Source organism: Neolamprologus multifasciatus, chromosome 22, assembly GCF_963576455.1.
Source record: "Neolamprologus multifasciatus chromosome 22, fNeoMul1.2, whole genome shotgun sequence".
Taxonomy (NCBI): domain Eukaryota; kingdom Metazoa; phylum Chordata; class Actinopteri; order Cichliformes; family Cichlidae; genus Neolamprologus; species Neolamprologus multifasciatus.
The window spans coordinates 2,183,320-2,201,796 of record NC_140459.1 but is presented as its reverse complement, the minus strand read 5'-3'; the positions used below and the strand labels follow the sequence as shown (position 1 = coordinate 2,201,796).

The 18,477-nt window shown below is 44.7% G+C and overlaps 1 protein-coding gene and 1 pseudogene across 1 annotated transcript in view; one reads left to right on the top strand and one right to left on the bottom strand.

The window, feature by feature from the left end:
• Positions 1–18,398, bottom strand: part of LOC146492548 (CD209 antigen-like protein C) — a 48,598-nt gene extending 30,200 nt beyond the window's left edge. Inside the window, exons 1-2 of the mRNA XM_085149218.1 lie at positions 17,134–18,398; positions 16,905–17,015 (exon numbers count right to left, since the gene is read on the bottom strand). Of these exons, the coding sequence (XP_085005344.1) occupies positions 16,905–17,015; positions 17,134–17,278 (256 nt within the window). The 5' untranslated portion in view covers positions 17,279–18,398. The remainder of the gene's footprint in view (positions 1–16,904; positions 17,016–17,133) is intronic.
• Positions 13,466–14,832, top strand: LOC146492549 (uncharacterized; annotated as a pseudogene).
• Positions 18,399–18,477: the final 79 nt, after the last annotated feature.

The following is an 18,477-nucleotide window of genomic DNA, read 5'->3' as shown; positions in this document are numbered from 1 at the left end:
CAATGCATCATGGGAATCCCCCGGCAGCCTACATCTATTGCAGCATAACTAAGGGAGGATTCAGGGTCACCTGGTCCAGCCCTAACTATATGCTTTAGCAAAAAGGAAAGTTTTAAGCCTAATCTTAAAAGTAGAGATAGTGTCTGTCTCCCGAATCCAAACTGGAAGCTGGTTCCACAGAAGAGGGGCCTGAAAACTGAAGGCTCTCCCTCCCATTCTACTTTTAAATACTCTAGGAACAACAAGTAGGCCTGCAGAGCGAGAGCGAAGTGCTCTAATAGGGTGATATGGTACTACAAGGTCATTAAGATAAGATGGGGCCTGATTATTTAAGACCTTGTATGTGAGGAGCAGGATTTTGAATTCAATTCTGGATTTAACAGGAAGCCAATGAAGGGAAGCCAAAACAGGAGAAATATGCTCTCTCTTTCTAGTCCCTGTCAGTACTCTTGCTGCAGCATTTTGGATTAACTGAAGGCTTTTCAGTGAGTTTTTTGGACATCCTGATAATAATGAATTGCAGTAGTCCAGCCTGGAAGTAATAAATGCATGAACTAGTTTTTCAGCGTCACTCTGAGACAGGATATTTCTAATTTTAGAGATGTTGCGCAAATGGAAGAACGCAGTCTTACATATTTGTTTAATATGTGCGTTGAAGGACATATCCTGGTCAAAAATGACTCCAAGGTTCCTCACAGTGTTACTGGAGGCCAAGGTAATGCCATCCAGAGTAAGAATCTGGTTAGATACCATATTTCTAAGCTTTTCAGCGCCGAGTACAATGACCTCAGTTTTATCTGAGTTAAGAAGCAGAAAGTTAGTGGCCATCCAAGTCTTTATGTCTTTAAGACATTCCTGCAGTTTAACTAATTGGTGTGTGTTATCTGGCTTCATGGACAGATAGAGCTGGGTGTCATCTGCATAGCAGTGAAAATGTATGCTATGTCTTCTAATGATGCTGCCTAAGGGAAGCATGTATAATGTAAACAGAATTGGTCCTAGCACTGAACCCTGTGGAACTCCATAATTAACCTCAGTGTGTGAAGAGGACTCTCCATTTACATGCACAAATTGGAGTCTATTAGATAGATATGATACAAACCACTGCAGTGCAATACCTGTAATACCTACAGCATGTTCTAATCGCTCTAATAGAATATTATGGTCAACAGTATCGAATGCTGCACTAAGGTCAAGAAGGACAAGCAGAGAGATGAGTCCACTGTCAGAGGCCATAAGAAGATCATTTGTAACCTTCACTAAAGCTGTTTCTGTGCTGTGATGAGCTCTGAAACCTGACTGAAACTCTTCAAATAAACCATTCCTCTGCAGATGATCTGTTAGCTGTTTGACAACTACTCTTTCAAGGATTTTTGATATGAAAGGAAGGTTGGAGATTGGCCTATAATTAGCTAAGACTGCTAGGTCTAGAGATGGCTTTTTGAGTAAAGGTTTAACTGCAGCCACCTTGAAGGCCTGTGGTACATAGCCGATTATTAGAGATAGGTTGATCATATATAAGATCGAAGAATTAATCAATGGCAGGACTTCTTTGAGCAGTTTTGTAGGAATGGGGTCTAAAAGACACGTTGATGGTTTGGAGGAAGTAATTATTGAAGTTAACTCAGAAAGATCGATTGGAAAAAAGAGTCTAACTTAACATCAATGGAACTAAGAGTAGCTGTAGATAATATTACATCTGTGGGATGATTATTGGTAATTTTTTCTCTAATGATGAAAATTTTATTTGTGAAGAAGTTCATGAAGTCATCACTAGTTAACGTTAAAGGGATGGTTGGCTCAAAAGAGCTCTGACTTTTTGTCAGCCTGGCTACAGTGCTGAAGAGAAACCTGGGGTTGTTCTTATTTTCTTCAATCAGTGATGAGTAGTAAGCTGTTCTGGCTTTGCGGAGGGCTTTCTTATAAAGCAACAAACTATTTCTCCAGGCTAAATGATGATCCTCTAAATTTGTGACACGCCATTTCCTCTCCAGATTACGAGTCATCTGCTTTAGGGTACGTGTTTGAGAATTATACCACGGGGTCAGGTACTTCTGATTAGAGACCTTAGTTTTCACTGGAGCTACAGTATCCAGAGTCGTACGTAGTGAGGAGGTGAAATTATTAACAAGATAATCGACCTCTGTTGGGGTAGCGTTCAGATAGCTGCTCTGCTCTGTGTTGGTACAGGGCATTGACGATGATAACAGTGGCTGGATTATATTCTTAAACTTAGTTACAGCGCTTTCAGAAAGACATCTACTTTGATAAAGTCCACTCTCCACTGCTGCATAATCAATTATTGTAAATGTAAATGTTATCAAGAAATGATCAGAGAGGAGAGGGTTTTCAGGAAACACTGTTAAATGTTCAGTTTCTATGCCATATGTTAAAACAAGATCTAGAGTGTGATTAAAGTGGTGGGTGGGTTCCATTACATTTTGAGAGAAACCAATTGAATCTAACAACAGATTAAATGCCACCAGATCCTTGATTCTCTGCAGGTGGGGCTCTGTCTGGTCCTGCAGCTCTCCCCACCGATGGCGCCACGTCGCTGCCTGCTCCCGTTGCGTGGCCGCCCGCGCTGGCCACCATTGAGAGTTTACAGTATGAGTGATTTCAGGAATCTGATGGCTTGCAGGAAAAAGCTATCTCGCAGTCTGGAGTATCAGGCCCCAATGCTGCGATAGCGGTTGCCGGATGGGAGGAGGGGTCAAGTATGATGCAGGAGGCCATACTGATGCAGCATTTGTGAAAGATGCCCTGTAGCAGAGGGAGAGACGTTCCAGTGATCTTGGCAGCTGCATTGACGATCCGATGTAGCTGGCTGAGGTCGCCGACTTTGCAGTTTCCCGAACCACACGGAGATGCAGCTGGTCAGGAGCTCGCTATGGTGCTCCTGTAGAACATGGTGAGGGTGGGAGGAGGGAGGTTGGCCTGTTTCAGGCATCTCAGGAAGTGGAGGCGCTGCTGGGCCTTTTTGGTGATGGAGGTGGTGTTGGTGGTCCAGATGAGGTCGTCTGAGATGTGAACTCCCAGGAACTTGATGCTGTTAACAGTCTCTACGTGGAACCGTGGATGCTGAGTGGTGTGTGGGTGGAGCGAGTCTTCTTGAAGTTGACAATCATCTCCTTGGTTTCGTCCACATTCAGTGACAGGTTGTTCTTGCTGCACCAGAACTCCAGCTGCTGAACCTCATCTCTGTACGCTGACTTTGTGTTGCTGCTGATGAGTCCAACCACGGTTGTGTCATCATCAAACTTGATGATTGGTTCGAGCTGTGTAGGGCGGTGCAATCGTGTGTCAGTAGCGTGAACAACAGTGGGCTGAGAACACAGCCCTGAGGAGCTCCTGTGTTGTTGTCGATTCGGATGGACTGAGGCCTCTCTGACAGGAAATCCAGTATCCAGTAGCCGAGAGAAGTGCTCAGTCCCAACTTGCTGAGTTTGTCAAACAGTTTTTGGGGGATAATGGTGCTGAATGCTGAGCTCAAGTCAATGAACACCATTCTGACATAGGGGTGAGGTGAAGTGGAGTGGAAATAGCATCCTCGGTCGACCTGTTCGGCCAGTATGCAAACTGCAGTGGATCCAGTGAGCAGGGGAGGTTGCTTTTCACGTGTGCCATGACAAGTCTCTCGAAGCACTTCATGATGATGGGGGTCAGGGCGATGAAATTCAGGCAGGATGCTGAGGATTTCTTTGTCACCGGGATAATGGTGGTGGACTTAAAGCATGCTGGGATGATCATCTGGTTCAGCGATGAATTGAAAATGTCTGTGAAGACATCGGCCAGCTCATCAGCACAGTCTCTCAGCACGCAACCTGGGATGTTGTCTGGTCCAGCAACTTTCCGTGGGTTGACCTTGGTGAAAGTTCTCCTCAGGTCAGCTGCAGGCAGAGAGATGGTATGGTCGGTGGTGGTGGGCATGGCTTTCTTTGCTTGTGTGTTGTTCAGTGCATCAAACCATGCGTAGAACTTGTTCAGCTCCTCAGGAAACCACGTTTCCGTGAGGATGAAAACACAAAAGTTCTTAACTTTGTGCTGGGTCGAATGCTGGAGCCAAAGATAATCAATTCAACTGTCCAGGGAGCAAACGCTGGAGAGCGGGATGGATGGAAGTGCCCGGCGGAACAGGTTAGCCTTTAGCCTAGTGTGATACCCACTAATGTGTGATCACATTTATGTGAATTAATTTAAGTAATTTCACTTTCAATGTAAGTGATATCTCCTTTATGGGAATGCCCTAAATAACTACTGTAATTTTAACAGGAAACTTGGTAATTACCCTGGGATAGTTGTAGCGGACGCTCCATTTTTATACCAGTAGGTGGCAGTATGAGACCATGGTTTGGCCTGTTGTTAGCAGCCTGAGGCGCATGCTCCGCGCCGTTTTCTCATAATGGCGGAGTATTCAGGAAACGGCAAGCCACGTCTCTCTGTCTGATCATTTCTTTCCTGTTTACAGGTTCGTATCGTGCCCAAAACAGAATATAATAGCAATCACATCCATGCATAGATTAACCATTACGGTTGGAAAGTGAAAGCGTACAACATTGTGTATTACAGTAAATTAGACTTTTGTAAGTATTTGCTTACGGCTTTAGCAGCATGCTATGGTTATCATGTTAGTTTGGGTCGCACACCTCCTATGCTCTGTGATGTTAGCGATCGGCTCCACCGTTATTCTGTATTGTTTTAGTATCTTGTTTTCTGCCATAAAGTGTTTCCGTGAATTCAGTGCACATGTCAAGATGGTGCTGATTACACCATTCTTTCAAACTATTTGAGATTTATAGATTTGTCCTGTTGAAATTAATTTTGAACCAAGTCTTACAAGAAAATTGGTCATGTTAATGACATTGGAATGTGTTAATTCCCTTTAGTCTAGTTGGTAACAGTTGGTAACATATATGGAGAATGTGTGAGCTATGTTAAGAATAAGTAAATACACAGTTGTAATACTGTAAAAGTAATAAAAGGAGTGCATAATTGTGAATTTGAATAAATAATGGCGGAGTATTCAGGAAACGGCAAGCCACGTCTCTCTGTCTGATCATTTCTTTCCTGTTTACAGGACACATATATAGCTGTCTACAGGTGCTGCCACCCGGTACCTGTAACACTAGCGCTAGCACCGACACGCTTTCCTCGCTTTTGTTTACGTGCAAAGCGTCTCGCTTCCTCGGTGGGCGGTGGGGGAGTTAACAAACCCAGACCCAGTTTCTCCATCGGCAGATTAGTCATGGAAATTGTGCTCTTTTCACTGATTCTGATCAGAAATTGTCTATTGTAGGTGGTACGCATCGTGCCTCGGTCTTGAAAAAAAACAAAACAAAACAAAATAAATCAGCCGCTGCCTGCTCATGGCGCCGCCGGTGTTTTTGAGGAGACACAGCACTGTGCTACACTTACCCAGTGTAGCACATCTGAAAGAGCCCTTCTGGAGTGAAGGAGGATTCTGAGTCTGTGGTCCTGTTAGAAATCAGTGTGGATGTTTCTAACCACAAACACAGAATGACCTCTATTTTTTTTTTTTTTTTTTTTTTTGCCTGTCCCATTTGGTTCTTTAGTCGTCAGAATTGTTGTCTGAAGACCAACAAGGATACCCAATGGATTTATTTTGCCAAATGGATCATCATGGCATTGCCGTATTGGTCCATTTGATCAACCTTTGTTTTTATTATTTATTTTATTTTATTTTCAGTTGTTACAGACGGGACAGACATGAGTGAGGGATAGGAAAGGGAGAAAGAAAGAGGAAGGAAAAGAAAAACAGAAGGGGAGAGGGACAGTGAGAAAGGGGGGGAAAAAAAATATCTCCGGGATCACCTGTTGAGAGAAAAAGAGTAGAAAACAAGCAAAAAAAAACAAAAACAAAACAAAGCAACATACTATACACAACACCATCGCATTAATCTAGCTAAGTGTAAACAGCAGCAAATACCAAATATTGAACGTTGTTGTGCAGCACGCAGGACAGACAGCGCACAATGTGCTTTGAAGTAGCAGCCAAGAAAGGTGTGATTCAAGTCTACGAACAGCGAACACCCGTGTGCACACCTGTGTGGATCGGCGCGCTTGTATTCAAATGGTTTCCCCATGTAATGGTCTGCAAGAGGATGTAGAGAGCCATAGCCCTGTCCCCCAGGGCATGAAGCAGGCATGGGGGAGATCCAGGCCCCAGACATCCAGAGGCCCCAGAGTGCAAGAGCCCAAGGAGGACCACCGGAGGGGCATCCGTGCCACCTTCATGGGAAGGGCTGAGGATCCCCAGACGAGGGGTCACCCAGTAGCCACCAGGCAGAAACTAGAGGGGGCTGCACCGGCGTGCCCGCCGGCTCCGCCGGCAGCCAGCTGTGCCAGAGTGAACCGAGCCGCAGGCACAGAGGCCGGAGGCCCGAGGGCTCTCCGCGGCCCGGAAGAGGCCTGACCGAGCAGCAGGCGCCAGGCCCCGCCAAGTAGCCACCGGGAGTGAGCTGGCACATGACCTGAGCGCCCAGCCCCAGACACCAAGAACCAACAATGCACCGACCCCTGAGGGCATCAGTCACCGGCAGGGAGTGTGGTGAGGGGAGATAGGCCTCCACACTTGGAGGGCCTGGGAGTTCCCAGAGAGGTGGAGTCTAAGACCCGACCTGACATATAGACACAGACAAACAGGCACACACACACACAGACATGCATTCAATTCAATTCAATTCAATTTTATTTATATAGTGCCAAATCACAACAAATGTCGCCTCAAGGCGCTTCATAGATACAGAGAAACGCCCAACAATCATATGACCCCCTATGAGCAAGCACTTTGGCGACAGTGGGAAGGAAAAACTCCCTTTTAACAGGAAGAAACCTCCGGCAGAACCAGGCTCAGGGAGGGGCGGCCATCTGCTGCGACCGGTTGGGGTGAGAGAAGGAAGACAGGATAAAGACATGCTGTGGAAGAGAGACAGAGATTAATAACAGATACGATTCAATACAGAGAGGTCTGTTAATACATAGTGAGTGAGAAAGGTGACTGGAAAGGAAAAACTCAATGCATCATGGGAATCCCCTGGCAGCCTACATCTATTGCAGCATAACTAAGGGAGGATTCAGGGTCACCTGGTCCAGCCCTAACTATATGCTTTAGCAAAAAGGAAGGTTTTAAGCCTAATCTTAAAAGTAGAGATAGTGTCTGTCTCCTGAATCCAAACTGGAAGCTGGTTCCACAGAAGAGGGGCCTGAAAACTGAAGGCTCTCCCTCCCATTCTACTTTTAAATACTCTAGGAACAACAAGTAGGCCTGCAGAGCGAGAGCGAAGTGCTCTAATAGGGTGATATGGTACTACAAGGTCATTAAGATAAGATGGGGCCTGATTATTTAAGACCTTGTATGTGAGGAGCAGGATTTTGAATTCAATTCTGGATTTAACAGGAAGCCAATGAAGGGAAGCCAAAACAGGAGAAATATGCTCTCTCTTTCTAGTCCCTGTCAGTACTCTTGCTGCAGCATTTTGGATTAACTGAAGGCTTTTCAGTGAGTTTTTTGGACATCCTGATAATAATGAATTGCAGTAGTCTAGCCTGGAAGTAATAAATGCATGAACTAGTTTTTCAGCGTCACTCTGAGACAGGATATTTCTAATTTTAGAGATGTTGCGCAAATGGAAGAACGCAGTCTTACATATTTGTTTAATATGTGCGTTGAAGGACATATCCTGGTCAAAAATGACTCCAAGGTTCCTCACAGTGTTACTGGAGACCAAGGTAATGCCATCCAGAGTAAGAATCTGGTTAGATACCATATTTCTAAGCTTTTCAGCGCCGAGTACAATGACCTCAGTTTTATCTGAGTTAAGAAGCAGAAAGTTAGTGGCCATCCAAGTCTTTATGTCTTTAAGACATTCCTGCAGTTTAACTAATTGGTGTGTGTTATCTGGCTTCATGGACAGATAGAGCTGGGTGTCATCTGCATAGCAGTGAAAATGTATGCTATGTCTTCTAATGATGCTGCCTAGGGGAAGCATGTATAATGTAAACAGAATTGGTCCTAGCACTGAACCCTGTGGAACTCCATAATTAACCTCAGTGTGTGAAGAGGACTCTCCATTTACATGCACAAATTGGAGTCTATTAGATAGATATGATACAAACCACTGCAGTGCAATACCTGTAATACCTACAGCATGTTCTAATCGCTCTAATAGAATATTATGGTCAACAGTATCGAATGCTGCACTAAGGTCAAGAAGGACAAGCACAGAGATGAGTCCACTGTCAGAGGCCATAAGAAGATCATTTGTAACCTTCAATAAAGCTGTTTCTGTGCTGTGATGAACTCTGAAACCTGACTGAAACTCTTCAAATAAACCATTCCTCTGCAGATGATCTGTTAGCTGTTTGACAACTACTCTTTCAAGGATTTTTGATATGAAAGGAAGGTTGGAGATTGGCCTATAATTAGCTAAGACTGCTGGGTCTAGAGATGGCTTTTTGAGTAAAGGTTTAACTGCAGCCACCTTGAAGGCCTGTGGTACATAGCCGATTATTAGAGATAGGTTGATCATATATAAGATCGAAGAATTAATCAATGGCAGGACTTCTTTGAGCAGTTTTGTAGGAATGGGGTCTAAAAGACACGTTGATGGTTTGGAGGAAGTAATTATTGAAGTTAACTCAGAAAGATCGATTGGAAAAAAAGAGTCTAACTTAACATCAATGGAACTAAGAGTAGCTGTAGATAATATTACATCTGTGGGATGATTATTGGTAATTTTTTCTCTAATGATAAAAATTTTATTTGTGAAGAAGTTCATGAAGTCATCACTAGTTAACGTTAAAGGGATGGTTGGCTCAAAAGAGCTCTGACTTTTTGTCAGCCTGGCTACAGTGCTGAAGAGAAACCTGGGGTTGTTCTTATTTTCTTCAATCAGTGATGAGTAGTAAGCTGTTCTGGCTTTGCGGAGGGCTTTCTTATAAAGCAACAAACTATTTCTCCAGGCTAAATGATGATCCTCTAAATTTGTGACACGCCATTTCCTCTCCAGATTACGAGTCATCTGCTTTAGGGTACGTGTTTGAGAATTATACCACGGGGTCAGGTACTTCTGATTAGAGACCTTAGTTTTCACTGGAGCTACAGTATCCAGAGTCGTACGTAGTGAGGAGGTGAAATTATTAACAAGATAATCGACCTCTGTTGGGGTAGCGTTCAGATAGCTGCTTTGCTCTGTGTTGGTACAGGGCATTGACGATGATAACAGTGGCTGGATTATATTCTTAAACTTAGTTACAGCGCTTTCAGAAAGACATCTACTTTGATAAAGTCCACTCTCCACTGCTGCGTAATCAATTATTGTAAAAGTAAATGTTATCAAGAAATGATCAGACAGGAGAGGGTTTTCAGGAAACACTGTTAAATGTTCAGTTTCTATGCCATATGTTAAAACAAAATCTAGAGTGTGATTAAAGTGGTGGGTGGGTTCTTTTACATTTTGAGAGAAACCAATTGAGTCTAACAACAGATTAAATGCCATGTTGAGGCTGTCATTTTTAGCATCTACATGGATGTTAAAATCACCCACAATAATTATTTTATCTGAGCTCAGAACTAAATTAGATATAAAGTCTGAGAAATCAGACAGAAACTCTGTGTAAGGCCCAGGTGGACGATAGATGATAACAAGTAAGACTGGTTTCTGAGTTTCACAGCTGGGGTGGACAATGTTAAGCATCAGGCTTTCAAATGAATTAAAAGTCTGTCTTGGTCTTTCATTAATTAATAGACTGGTGTGAAAAATTGCTGCCACACCGCCCCCTCGACCTGTGCTTCGAGATTTCTGGTAGTTAGAATGACTCGGGGGTGTTGATTCATTTAAACTAACATAATCATCCTGCTGCAACCAGGTTTCTGTAAGGCAGAGTAAATCAATTTGTTGATCAATTATTAAGTCATGTACTAACAGAGACTTGGAGGAGAGAGACCTAATATTTAATAATCCACATTTCACTGTTTTACTCTTTGGTTCAGATGTGGATACTGTATTGTTCTTTCTTTGTGATTGTTTAAGTTGTTTGTTGCTGGTTTTTAGTTTGTTTTTTGTCTTTTTGGAAGCAGACACAGTCTCTATGGAGATGGGTTTTTGGGGGGGTAGCAGGAGGAGAGAAGCTGCAGAGAGGCGTGTAAGACTGCAACTCTGCTTCCTGGTCCCAACTCTGGATAGTCATGTTTTGAGGGGTTTAATAAATTTGTCGATATTTCTAGAAATGAGAGCTGCTCCATCCAAAGTGGGATGGATGCCATCTCTCCTAACAAGACCAGGTTTCCTCCAGAAGGTTTGCCAATTATCTATGAAGCCCACATCGTTTCTGGGACACCACTCAGACAGCCAGCAATTTAAGGAGAACATGCGGCTAAACATGTCACTCCTGGTCTGATTGGGGAGGGGACCAGAGAAAACTACAGAGTCGCACATTGTTTTGGCAAAGTTGCACACCGATTCAATATTGATTTTAGTGACCTCCGATTGGCGTAACCGGGTGTCATTACTGCCGACGTGAATTATGATTTTACTGAATTTACGTTTACCCTTAGCCAGCAGTTTTAAATTTCCTTCAATGTCGCCTGCTCTGGCCCCTGGAAGACAATTGACTATGGTTGCCGGTGTCTCTAGCTTCACATGTCTGAGAACAGAATCACCAATTACCAGAGTTTGACCCCCGGCGGGTGTGTCACCGAGTGGGGAAAAACGGTTAGACACATGAACGGGTTGGTGGTGTACCTGGGGCTTCTGTTTAGGACTACGCTTCCTCCTCACCGTTACCCAGCCGTCTTTCCCCAGCTGCTTGGGGTCTGCCGGGGAACAGCTAGCGGGGCCTACGCTATCTTCGGCTGCACCAGCTACAGGGGCCTGGCTAGCTAAGGGTGAGAGCAGGGTGCAAAGCCGAGTCTCCAATTCAGTAATCCTGGCCTCCAGAGCTGCAAATATGCTACATTTGTTACAGATATCATTACTGCTAAAGGAGGCCGAGGAGTAACTAAACATCTGACACAATGAGCAAGAAAGTGCAGGAGGGACAGGTGAAGTAGCCATGGTGCTAACGGGTCGGCTACGAGCTAAGCTAGCGAAACAGTACAGAGACAGTGAGTGAATACTATAAATTAGGTAGTGAGTACACAGAAAGTGTGCTTCGGATGAAGCACGTGAAGATTATACTGTGAAAAAAGAATGTATTTAAAAGTTGTTAATTAAACTGCTAAGCAAATAAGCTACTCAGAAACACCACTGTGTTTGAGCAGGAACAGGAAGCGATACTATACCACAGAGCGAGCGAGCGAACACCAAGTGTTCCCATCCTCATGCACACATATACAAACACTCAGCACTCACCCAACGTAGGAATAAACGTAAATGGACATGTACACACAATCACACTCCCCAAACATACTCTATACCCCGGGTCCAGGTATCCTCGCCCCCAGAGGGGGAAACGGCACCCAGACCCAAGAGATGTTACCCTTCCCTCCGGGGTGGAGGCAAGCAGACCGCCCCAGGCTCCGCAGCAGCAGGGAGGCCAATCGGACATCCAGCATCTCTTCCCAGCCCCCCTGCCCCGATGGCTAGCAGAGAACGGGGGTGTGTTAAGACCCCATACCCTCCTCCTCCCGCTCAAGTGTAGTGTTGCTGCGTGTTGCTCTAAAGTGTATTTAAAACAAGGGAGAGCATGGTGCTGCTGCCAGAGAGCAGCAGGTGTTAGCACGGCCCCTCCCGAGAACCCTCAATGTCTACATGGATTTAAAATTGAGAGGTGGGCACCGGCGCCAGAGGTAGGTTTGAATACACAGACCGTCTACTGGACGCCGTTAGCGTGCCCACCCTCAAGGCCCTATATATATATATATATATATATATATATATATATATATATATATATATATATATATATGTGTGTGTGTTATGAGAGTGTAAGTAATGTGGATGTCTAAGTTGTGAGATAAAATTGAGGCACAGGTGGCCAGAAGAGGACAGAGGGGGGGGGAATGTCTCCCCTGCACCCTGGTGACACACCCGCACCCCAAAGCCCTACCTGTGTGGGTGGGTGTGGTGGAGCGGGAAGAGGGAGGCAGCCGGGGATGGGGAGGAAAAGAAGGGAGGGGAGGGTGTCCCTCCCTAGGGCCAGCTCCCCCGATGACCCCAATAGGCACCCCTGTCCTCTGGTATCCACCAAGGCAAGGGAGCCCAGGCCCATCCAGACCGGGGCCTACGGCAGCAGCACCGCCAAGCCCCACAGGACCCGGGGCAGCCCACCCCACCCCACCACAGAGGAAACTGTACCCACCCCAACATTCAATCATCTCCCAGACTACACAAGACACAGACACCCAGGTTAAGTTTATTCTCCACCTCTCCTATGTCTCTCCCCCACCTGCAGAGTGGACTCCTGCAAAGATGGAACAACCTCCCTGCCAGTTGAAGAGCACAGAATGGCCTCTAGAACAAACAAGCACAGTCTCTCAGCACGCAACCTGGGATGTTGTCTGGTCCAGCAACTTTCCGTGGGTTGACCTTGGTGAAAGTTCTCCTCAGGTCAGCTGCAGGCAGAGAGATGGTATGGTCGGTGGTGGTGGGCATGGCTTTCTTTGCTTGTGTGTTGTTCAGTGCATCAAACCATGCGTAGAACTTGTTCAGCTCCTCAGGAAACCAGGTTTCCGTGAGGATGAAAACATGCTGGGTCGAATGCTGGAGCCAAAGATAATCGATTTAACTGTCCAGGGAGCAAACGCTGGAGAGCGGGATGGATGGAAGTGCCCGGCCGAACAGGTTAGCCTTTAGCCTAGCGCTAGCACCGACACGCTTTCCTCGCTTTTGTTTACGTGCAAAGCGTCTCGCTGCCTCAGTGGGCGGTGGGGGAGTTAACAAACCCAGACTCCGAAGTTTCTCTGTCGGCAGATTAGTCATGGAAATTGTGCTCTTTTCACTGATTCTGATCAGAAATTGTCTATTGTAGGTGGTACGCATCGTGCCTCGGTCTTGAAAAAAAACAAAACAAAACAAAAAAAATCAGCCGCTGCCTGCTCATGGCGCCGCCTGTGTTTTTGAGGAGGCACAGCACTGTGCTACACTCACCCAGTGTAGCACATCTGAAAGAGCCCTTCTGGAGTGAAGGAGGATTCTGAGTCTGTGGTCCTGTTAGAAAGCAGTGTGGATGTTTCTAACCACAAACACAGAATGACCTCTAGAACAAACAAGTGTGTGATTTTGACCATTTTACAAGTTAAAAATCATGCAACTGCTAAATTAACACATCTCAAATTCACTCTTTTCCTGAAATTGGTTTATTCTTCATGTACTAAATTTTGGGACATGTGTAATGAATAGGAAAAAAATTTACAACCACTTAAATCAAGAACCACGGAAGGTTCCTCTGGGTTGTCCTTCACTTGGTGTTCGCCCTCTCTGAGTATCACTTCCTGTTCCTGTTATGGTAAATGGCCTGTATTTATATAGTGCTTTACTAGTCCTTAAGGACCCCAAAGTGCTTTACACATCCAGTCATCCACCCATTCACACACTGGTGATGGCAGCTACATTGTAGTCACAGGCACCCTGGGGTGCACTGACAGAAGCGAGGCTGCCGGACACTGGCACCACCGGGCCCTCTGACCACCACCAGTAGGCAACGGGTGAAGTGTCTTGCCCAAGGACACAACGACCAAGACTGTCCAAGCCGGGGCTCGAACCGGCAACCTTCCAATTACAAGACGAACTGCCAACTCTTGAGCCACGATCGCCCGATATATACATATGTACATACATACATATACAACACGCTAATTATATTTACAGTATTCACTCACTGTGTCTTTACTTTTTAGCGTAGCTTAGCTCGTAGCCAACTCGCTACCAGCATGGCCTCTTCACCCGTCCCTGCTGCACTTTCCTGCTCATTATATCAGAATTTTAGTTACTCCTCAACCTCCTTTAGCAGTAATGATACCTGTAATAACTGTAGCCTATTTGCAGCTCTGGAGGCCAGGATCATTGAATTGGAGATTCGGCTTCACACCCTTGAAAAATCTGTAGCTAGACATGGCCATGTAGCCGATGCAGCCACAGGTTGCGTTGGCCCTAGTAGCTGTCCCACGGCAGACTGCCCCGAGCAGCTGGGGAAACAAGATGGCTGGGTGACGGTGAGGAGGAAGTGTAGTCCTAAATAGAATACCCAGGTACACCACCAGCTTTTTCTGTGTCTAACGGGTTTTTTTCCCCACTCAGCAAAACACCCAGCAGGGGTCAAACTCTGGTAATTGGTGATTCTGTTCTCAGACATGTGAAGCGAGAGACACAAACAACCATAGTCAATTGTCTTCCAGGGACCAGAGCAGGCGACATTGAGGAAATGTAAAACTGCTGGGGAAGGGTAAACATGAATTCAGTAAAATCATAATTCACGTCGGCAGTAATGACACCCGGTTACGCCAATCGGAGGTCCCTAAAATCAATATTGAATTGGTGTGTAACTTTGCCAAAACAATGTTCGACTCTGTAGTTTTCTCTGGTCCCCTCCCCAATCAGACCAGGAGTGACATGTTTAGCTGCATGTTCTCCTTAAATTGCTGGCTGTCTGAGTGGTGTCCAAAAAACGATGTGGGCGTCATAAAAACCTGGCAAACCTTCTGGAGGAAACCTGGTCTTGTTCCCACTCCTCCACTTTGGATGGAGCAGCTCTCATTTCTAGAAATATAGACAAATTTAGTAAATGCCCCAGACCATGGCTATCCAGATTTGGGACCAGGAAGCAGAGTTGCAGTGTTACACGCCTCTCTGCAGCTTCCCTCCTCCTGTTACCCCCCCCCCCACACACACACACACACACACACACACACACAAAAACCCATCTCCATAGAGACTGTGTCAACTCCCAAACAGACAAAAAACAAACAAAAAACCAGCAAAAAATGACTAAAACATAAAAAAATCACAAAGAAAGAACAATACAGTATCCACATCTGAACCAAAGAGTAAAACAGTGAAATGTGGATTATTAAATATTAGGTCTCTCTCCTCCAAGTCTCTGTTAGTACATGACTTAATACATGACTTAAATTCCATAATGTTCAAAATCAGCACGATGGGAACTGAAGAGTAATGTTTCTCTACTTCCAGGTAGAGACAGAGATCGAAGCGACTACATATGAGAGCACATAAAGCCTGACATATGATTTTGTTTTAAATACATTAGTTACATAAAACTGGAGCCAGCTGTGATATTCAAAGTGATACGTGACGAGTGAATCCTTTCCAGTGTGTCCTCAGCTTTAGCTGCTGGTGGTTAGCCACTAACGTTTAGGGATGGGTACCGGTATCCGGTGCCAATATGGCACCAGTTCTGACATAAACGGTAGTAACCAGACTGAAATGCAGCGCACATTTCGGTGCTTTATTTTGGTGCTTTTTTTTCCTAAGATGTCATACGCTTTGGATTCTAGCCAAACATTTTATGTTTCCGAGGATAGTAGGCGGGTCCAGGTACGTACGTTCTTTTAGAGCAGAGCTACAGATTAAAAATGCCCAAGGCGAAGCGGTCAAAGTCTGGCTGTACTTCACAGCAAAAGATGCAAACTCAGCAGCCTGCAACAAGTGCTTTAAGCTGATACTGTGATACTGTGCAAAGGAGGTAACACCTCAAATCTGATGAAACACCTGGCGACGCATAGCATTTTGTTAAAAGCCGAGAAATGCGCCGTATTTGATAGCTTGCTGCGAGACCTCACACCGAGCACATCTACTGCAGGTGTGGTGCCTGTTATCGGACCCGGAGTTAGCAACATCCCCCAAAAACCCGAAGAGGAGAGTCCTGGCCCCTAGCCCTGCCAGTGTAGCAGAAATGATGAGGATGATGATGCAGCAGCAGCCGTTCTTCTCTGCGTGAGTAGCTTAATGTTGTTCGTGTGTAATTTACGTTGAGTAGGCTAACCACGTTATTACATTAATGCATGTAAGGTGAACTAGCAAACACCATTACATGCGGCTGTCTTCTTGTTTGATGGCAGATACTCCCTTCACCCTGGCCAAAAAGGCTAAAATGACCAAAGAAAAAGTGGAAAACAGCTAAACATGAGAGGTTTTTGGACAAAGTTTCTGTTTTTTCCATTGTTTAAGCACTGCTTCCAGCCAAGAGTAATACCATAAATCCTCTATAGCTGCAGAAAAGGCTAACATTGTTATCTTTTTACAAAAAAACAGCTGAACATGAGAGGTTTTTGGACATATTTTGTGTTCTCCATTCTTAAAGCACCGGTTCGAGCACCGTTTAAGCACCGGCACCGTTTCAAAAGTACCAGTTTGGTACTGTATCGGATAAAACCTAAACGATACCCATCCCTACTAATGTTAAAGGGTTATGGTAAATGGCCTGTATTGTATAGCGCTTTACTAGTCCCTAAGGACCCCAAAGCGCTTTACACATCCAGTCATTCACACACTGGTGATGCCAGCTATATTGTAGCCACAGCCACCCTGGGGCGCACTGACAGAGGCGAGGATGCCAGACACTGGCGCCACCGGGCCCTCTGACCACCAGAGGGAAGTGTCTTGCAAGGACACAACAACCAAGACTGTCCAAAAAAGGCAAACTCCCAACTCTTGAGCCACGATAGCCTCAAGCTTGTCTTTAGTTAATTTAATTTAGTGTAGATCCCATCAGTTAGCTGGGCCCCAGCACATTTTTAACCAGCCTGTAGGTAGTGAACATATTTCAGCAGTAGTGTAACATATATAAGAAAACTCTGCAGAGTGACTGTTTCTAACTGTAACATGAAGAGAGAACAGGAAGTAAACAGAATCAGGTCAACAACATCAAATAATTTCCCTTAAAATGTTAAAAATCACAAATCTAACATGATAAATAAAGTTGCTCACAGCGTGTTGAGATTCCAGCCAGAATCAGCAGATACAGCACTCCCAGGGTCACTTCAAACACTCTGAAGCAGCTGCTGCCCACAGCTGGAAGCTTTCTCTGGGTGTGTTCAGCTACAGAGAAAATACACAAAGAGTCCATTCATGGAGCACTAATGAGGGACTCTGGAGCTCCTTCTTCTTCCTCCCTTTTATTATCTGTAGTTTGTATTTTTAGTTCTTTCCTACTTACCAGCTTCTTGTAATCCACCAGCAGGGTTCTGCTCTCCATCGTCTAACATCTCCACCTCGATTTGCTCTCTTCCTCTTCCATCCTCATGGGTCCCTCTGCTGTATTTCACCCTGGAGTCATGGGCACCTTGAGTTTGTGTCGACATCTTAAGCTAAGAAGATATTTGACCGTCCGTCACTGTCTGCCTGTTTCTTTGAGTCAGGCAGCTTTGAACTGAAAATATCCAGGAAGTCAAACCAGAAGAGAGCCACAGTTTTCCTGTCACGTCATGATGTGTGAAACGCTGAGTTATTTATGAGCACTAACAGCATCCAACAAGATCTGAAGTTCAGTTCACTTCAAATGCAAAACTTTTAAATGCAGTTTTAATTGATGACAAATGTGAACGAGTCGGAAACGAACAGCAGAATAAAGCACAAACACAGACAGCTTAAATACTTTTCTACATTTATTTTGGAAAACTTTTCCATTACATGCATTAATACATAGATACTTGTACACCAATACAAGCAAAGACACAAATGTGCTGTATTTGAAATGTTTGTCATAATGCACAGACACTGAGCTTTAACTCAGCAGCAGCAACATAAAAATAGCTTTCTCAGAAGCTGCTGTCATCACACAATATATATTGTTAGTAATGAGCGAATGTTTCTGATGCAGGAAATATGGCGTCAGTGTTAACTTCAGTTATTTCGAGTTTACCAGCAGAGAAACTCACAGCATGCAACCAGATCTGAAGTCAGTTTGATGAATTGAAACACTGAAATGTCTTTGATGCAGTTAGAATTCAATGAAATGCTGAAAATCATCTGAAGTGAAACAAAACCAGGGTCTGTGGTCATTAGTTAAAAGCTTTGCACCAATCACATGTGGACACATACAGGCTGCAGGCAAAGGGTCCAAAACAGGAAGTGTGTCACATGGAAACTGGCTCTGAAACTGTCTGATTCATGAAAGACGACTAAGGCCCACATTACAAAAAGACCCGAGTCATGTTCAGAGTCATCAACAGACTTTAACCGTGTCCACTGTGAGGGTTGTTGTTTCTGGACTTTTCCTTTCTGTCATGCTGAAATGAACTTTGACCTTCAGTGTGTTAACGCTGTGCAGGCAGCTCGCTGCAAACTAAGCAGGAAGGTAAAGTTGTGTTTTGATGTAAGTGAAGAAGAAGAAGGAAAGCTGTTTTAAACGGATTCATCTTCACTTATTCACACGTTGTAAGTTTGACAAACTAAATTTGTGCTGGTTTCAGTCTCTTGGTTCCTGATTTGTAGCTAAAAGTAAGAAGCAGCTACTTTCAGCTGTTTGAGAGAAACTGAAGAAGACATTTACTGAAGTTTT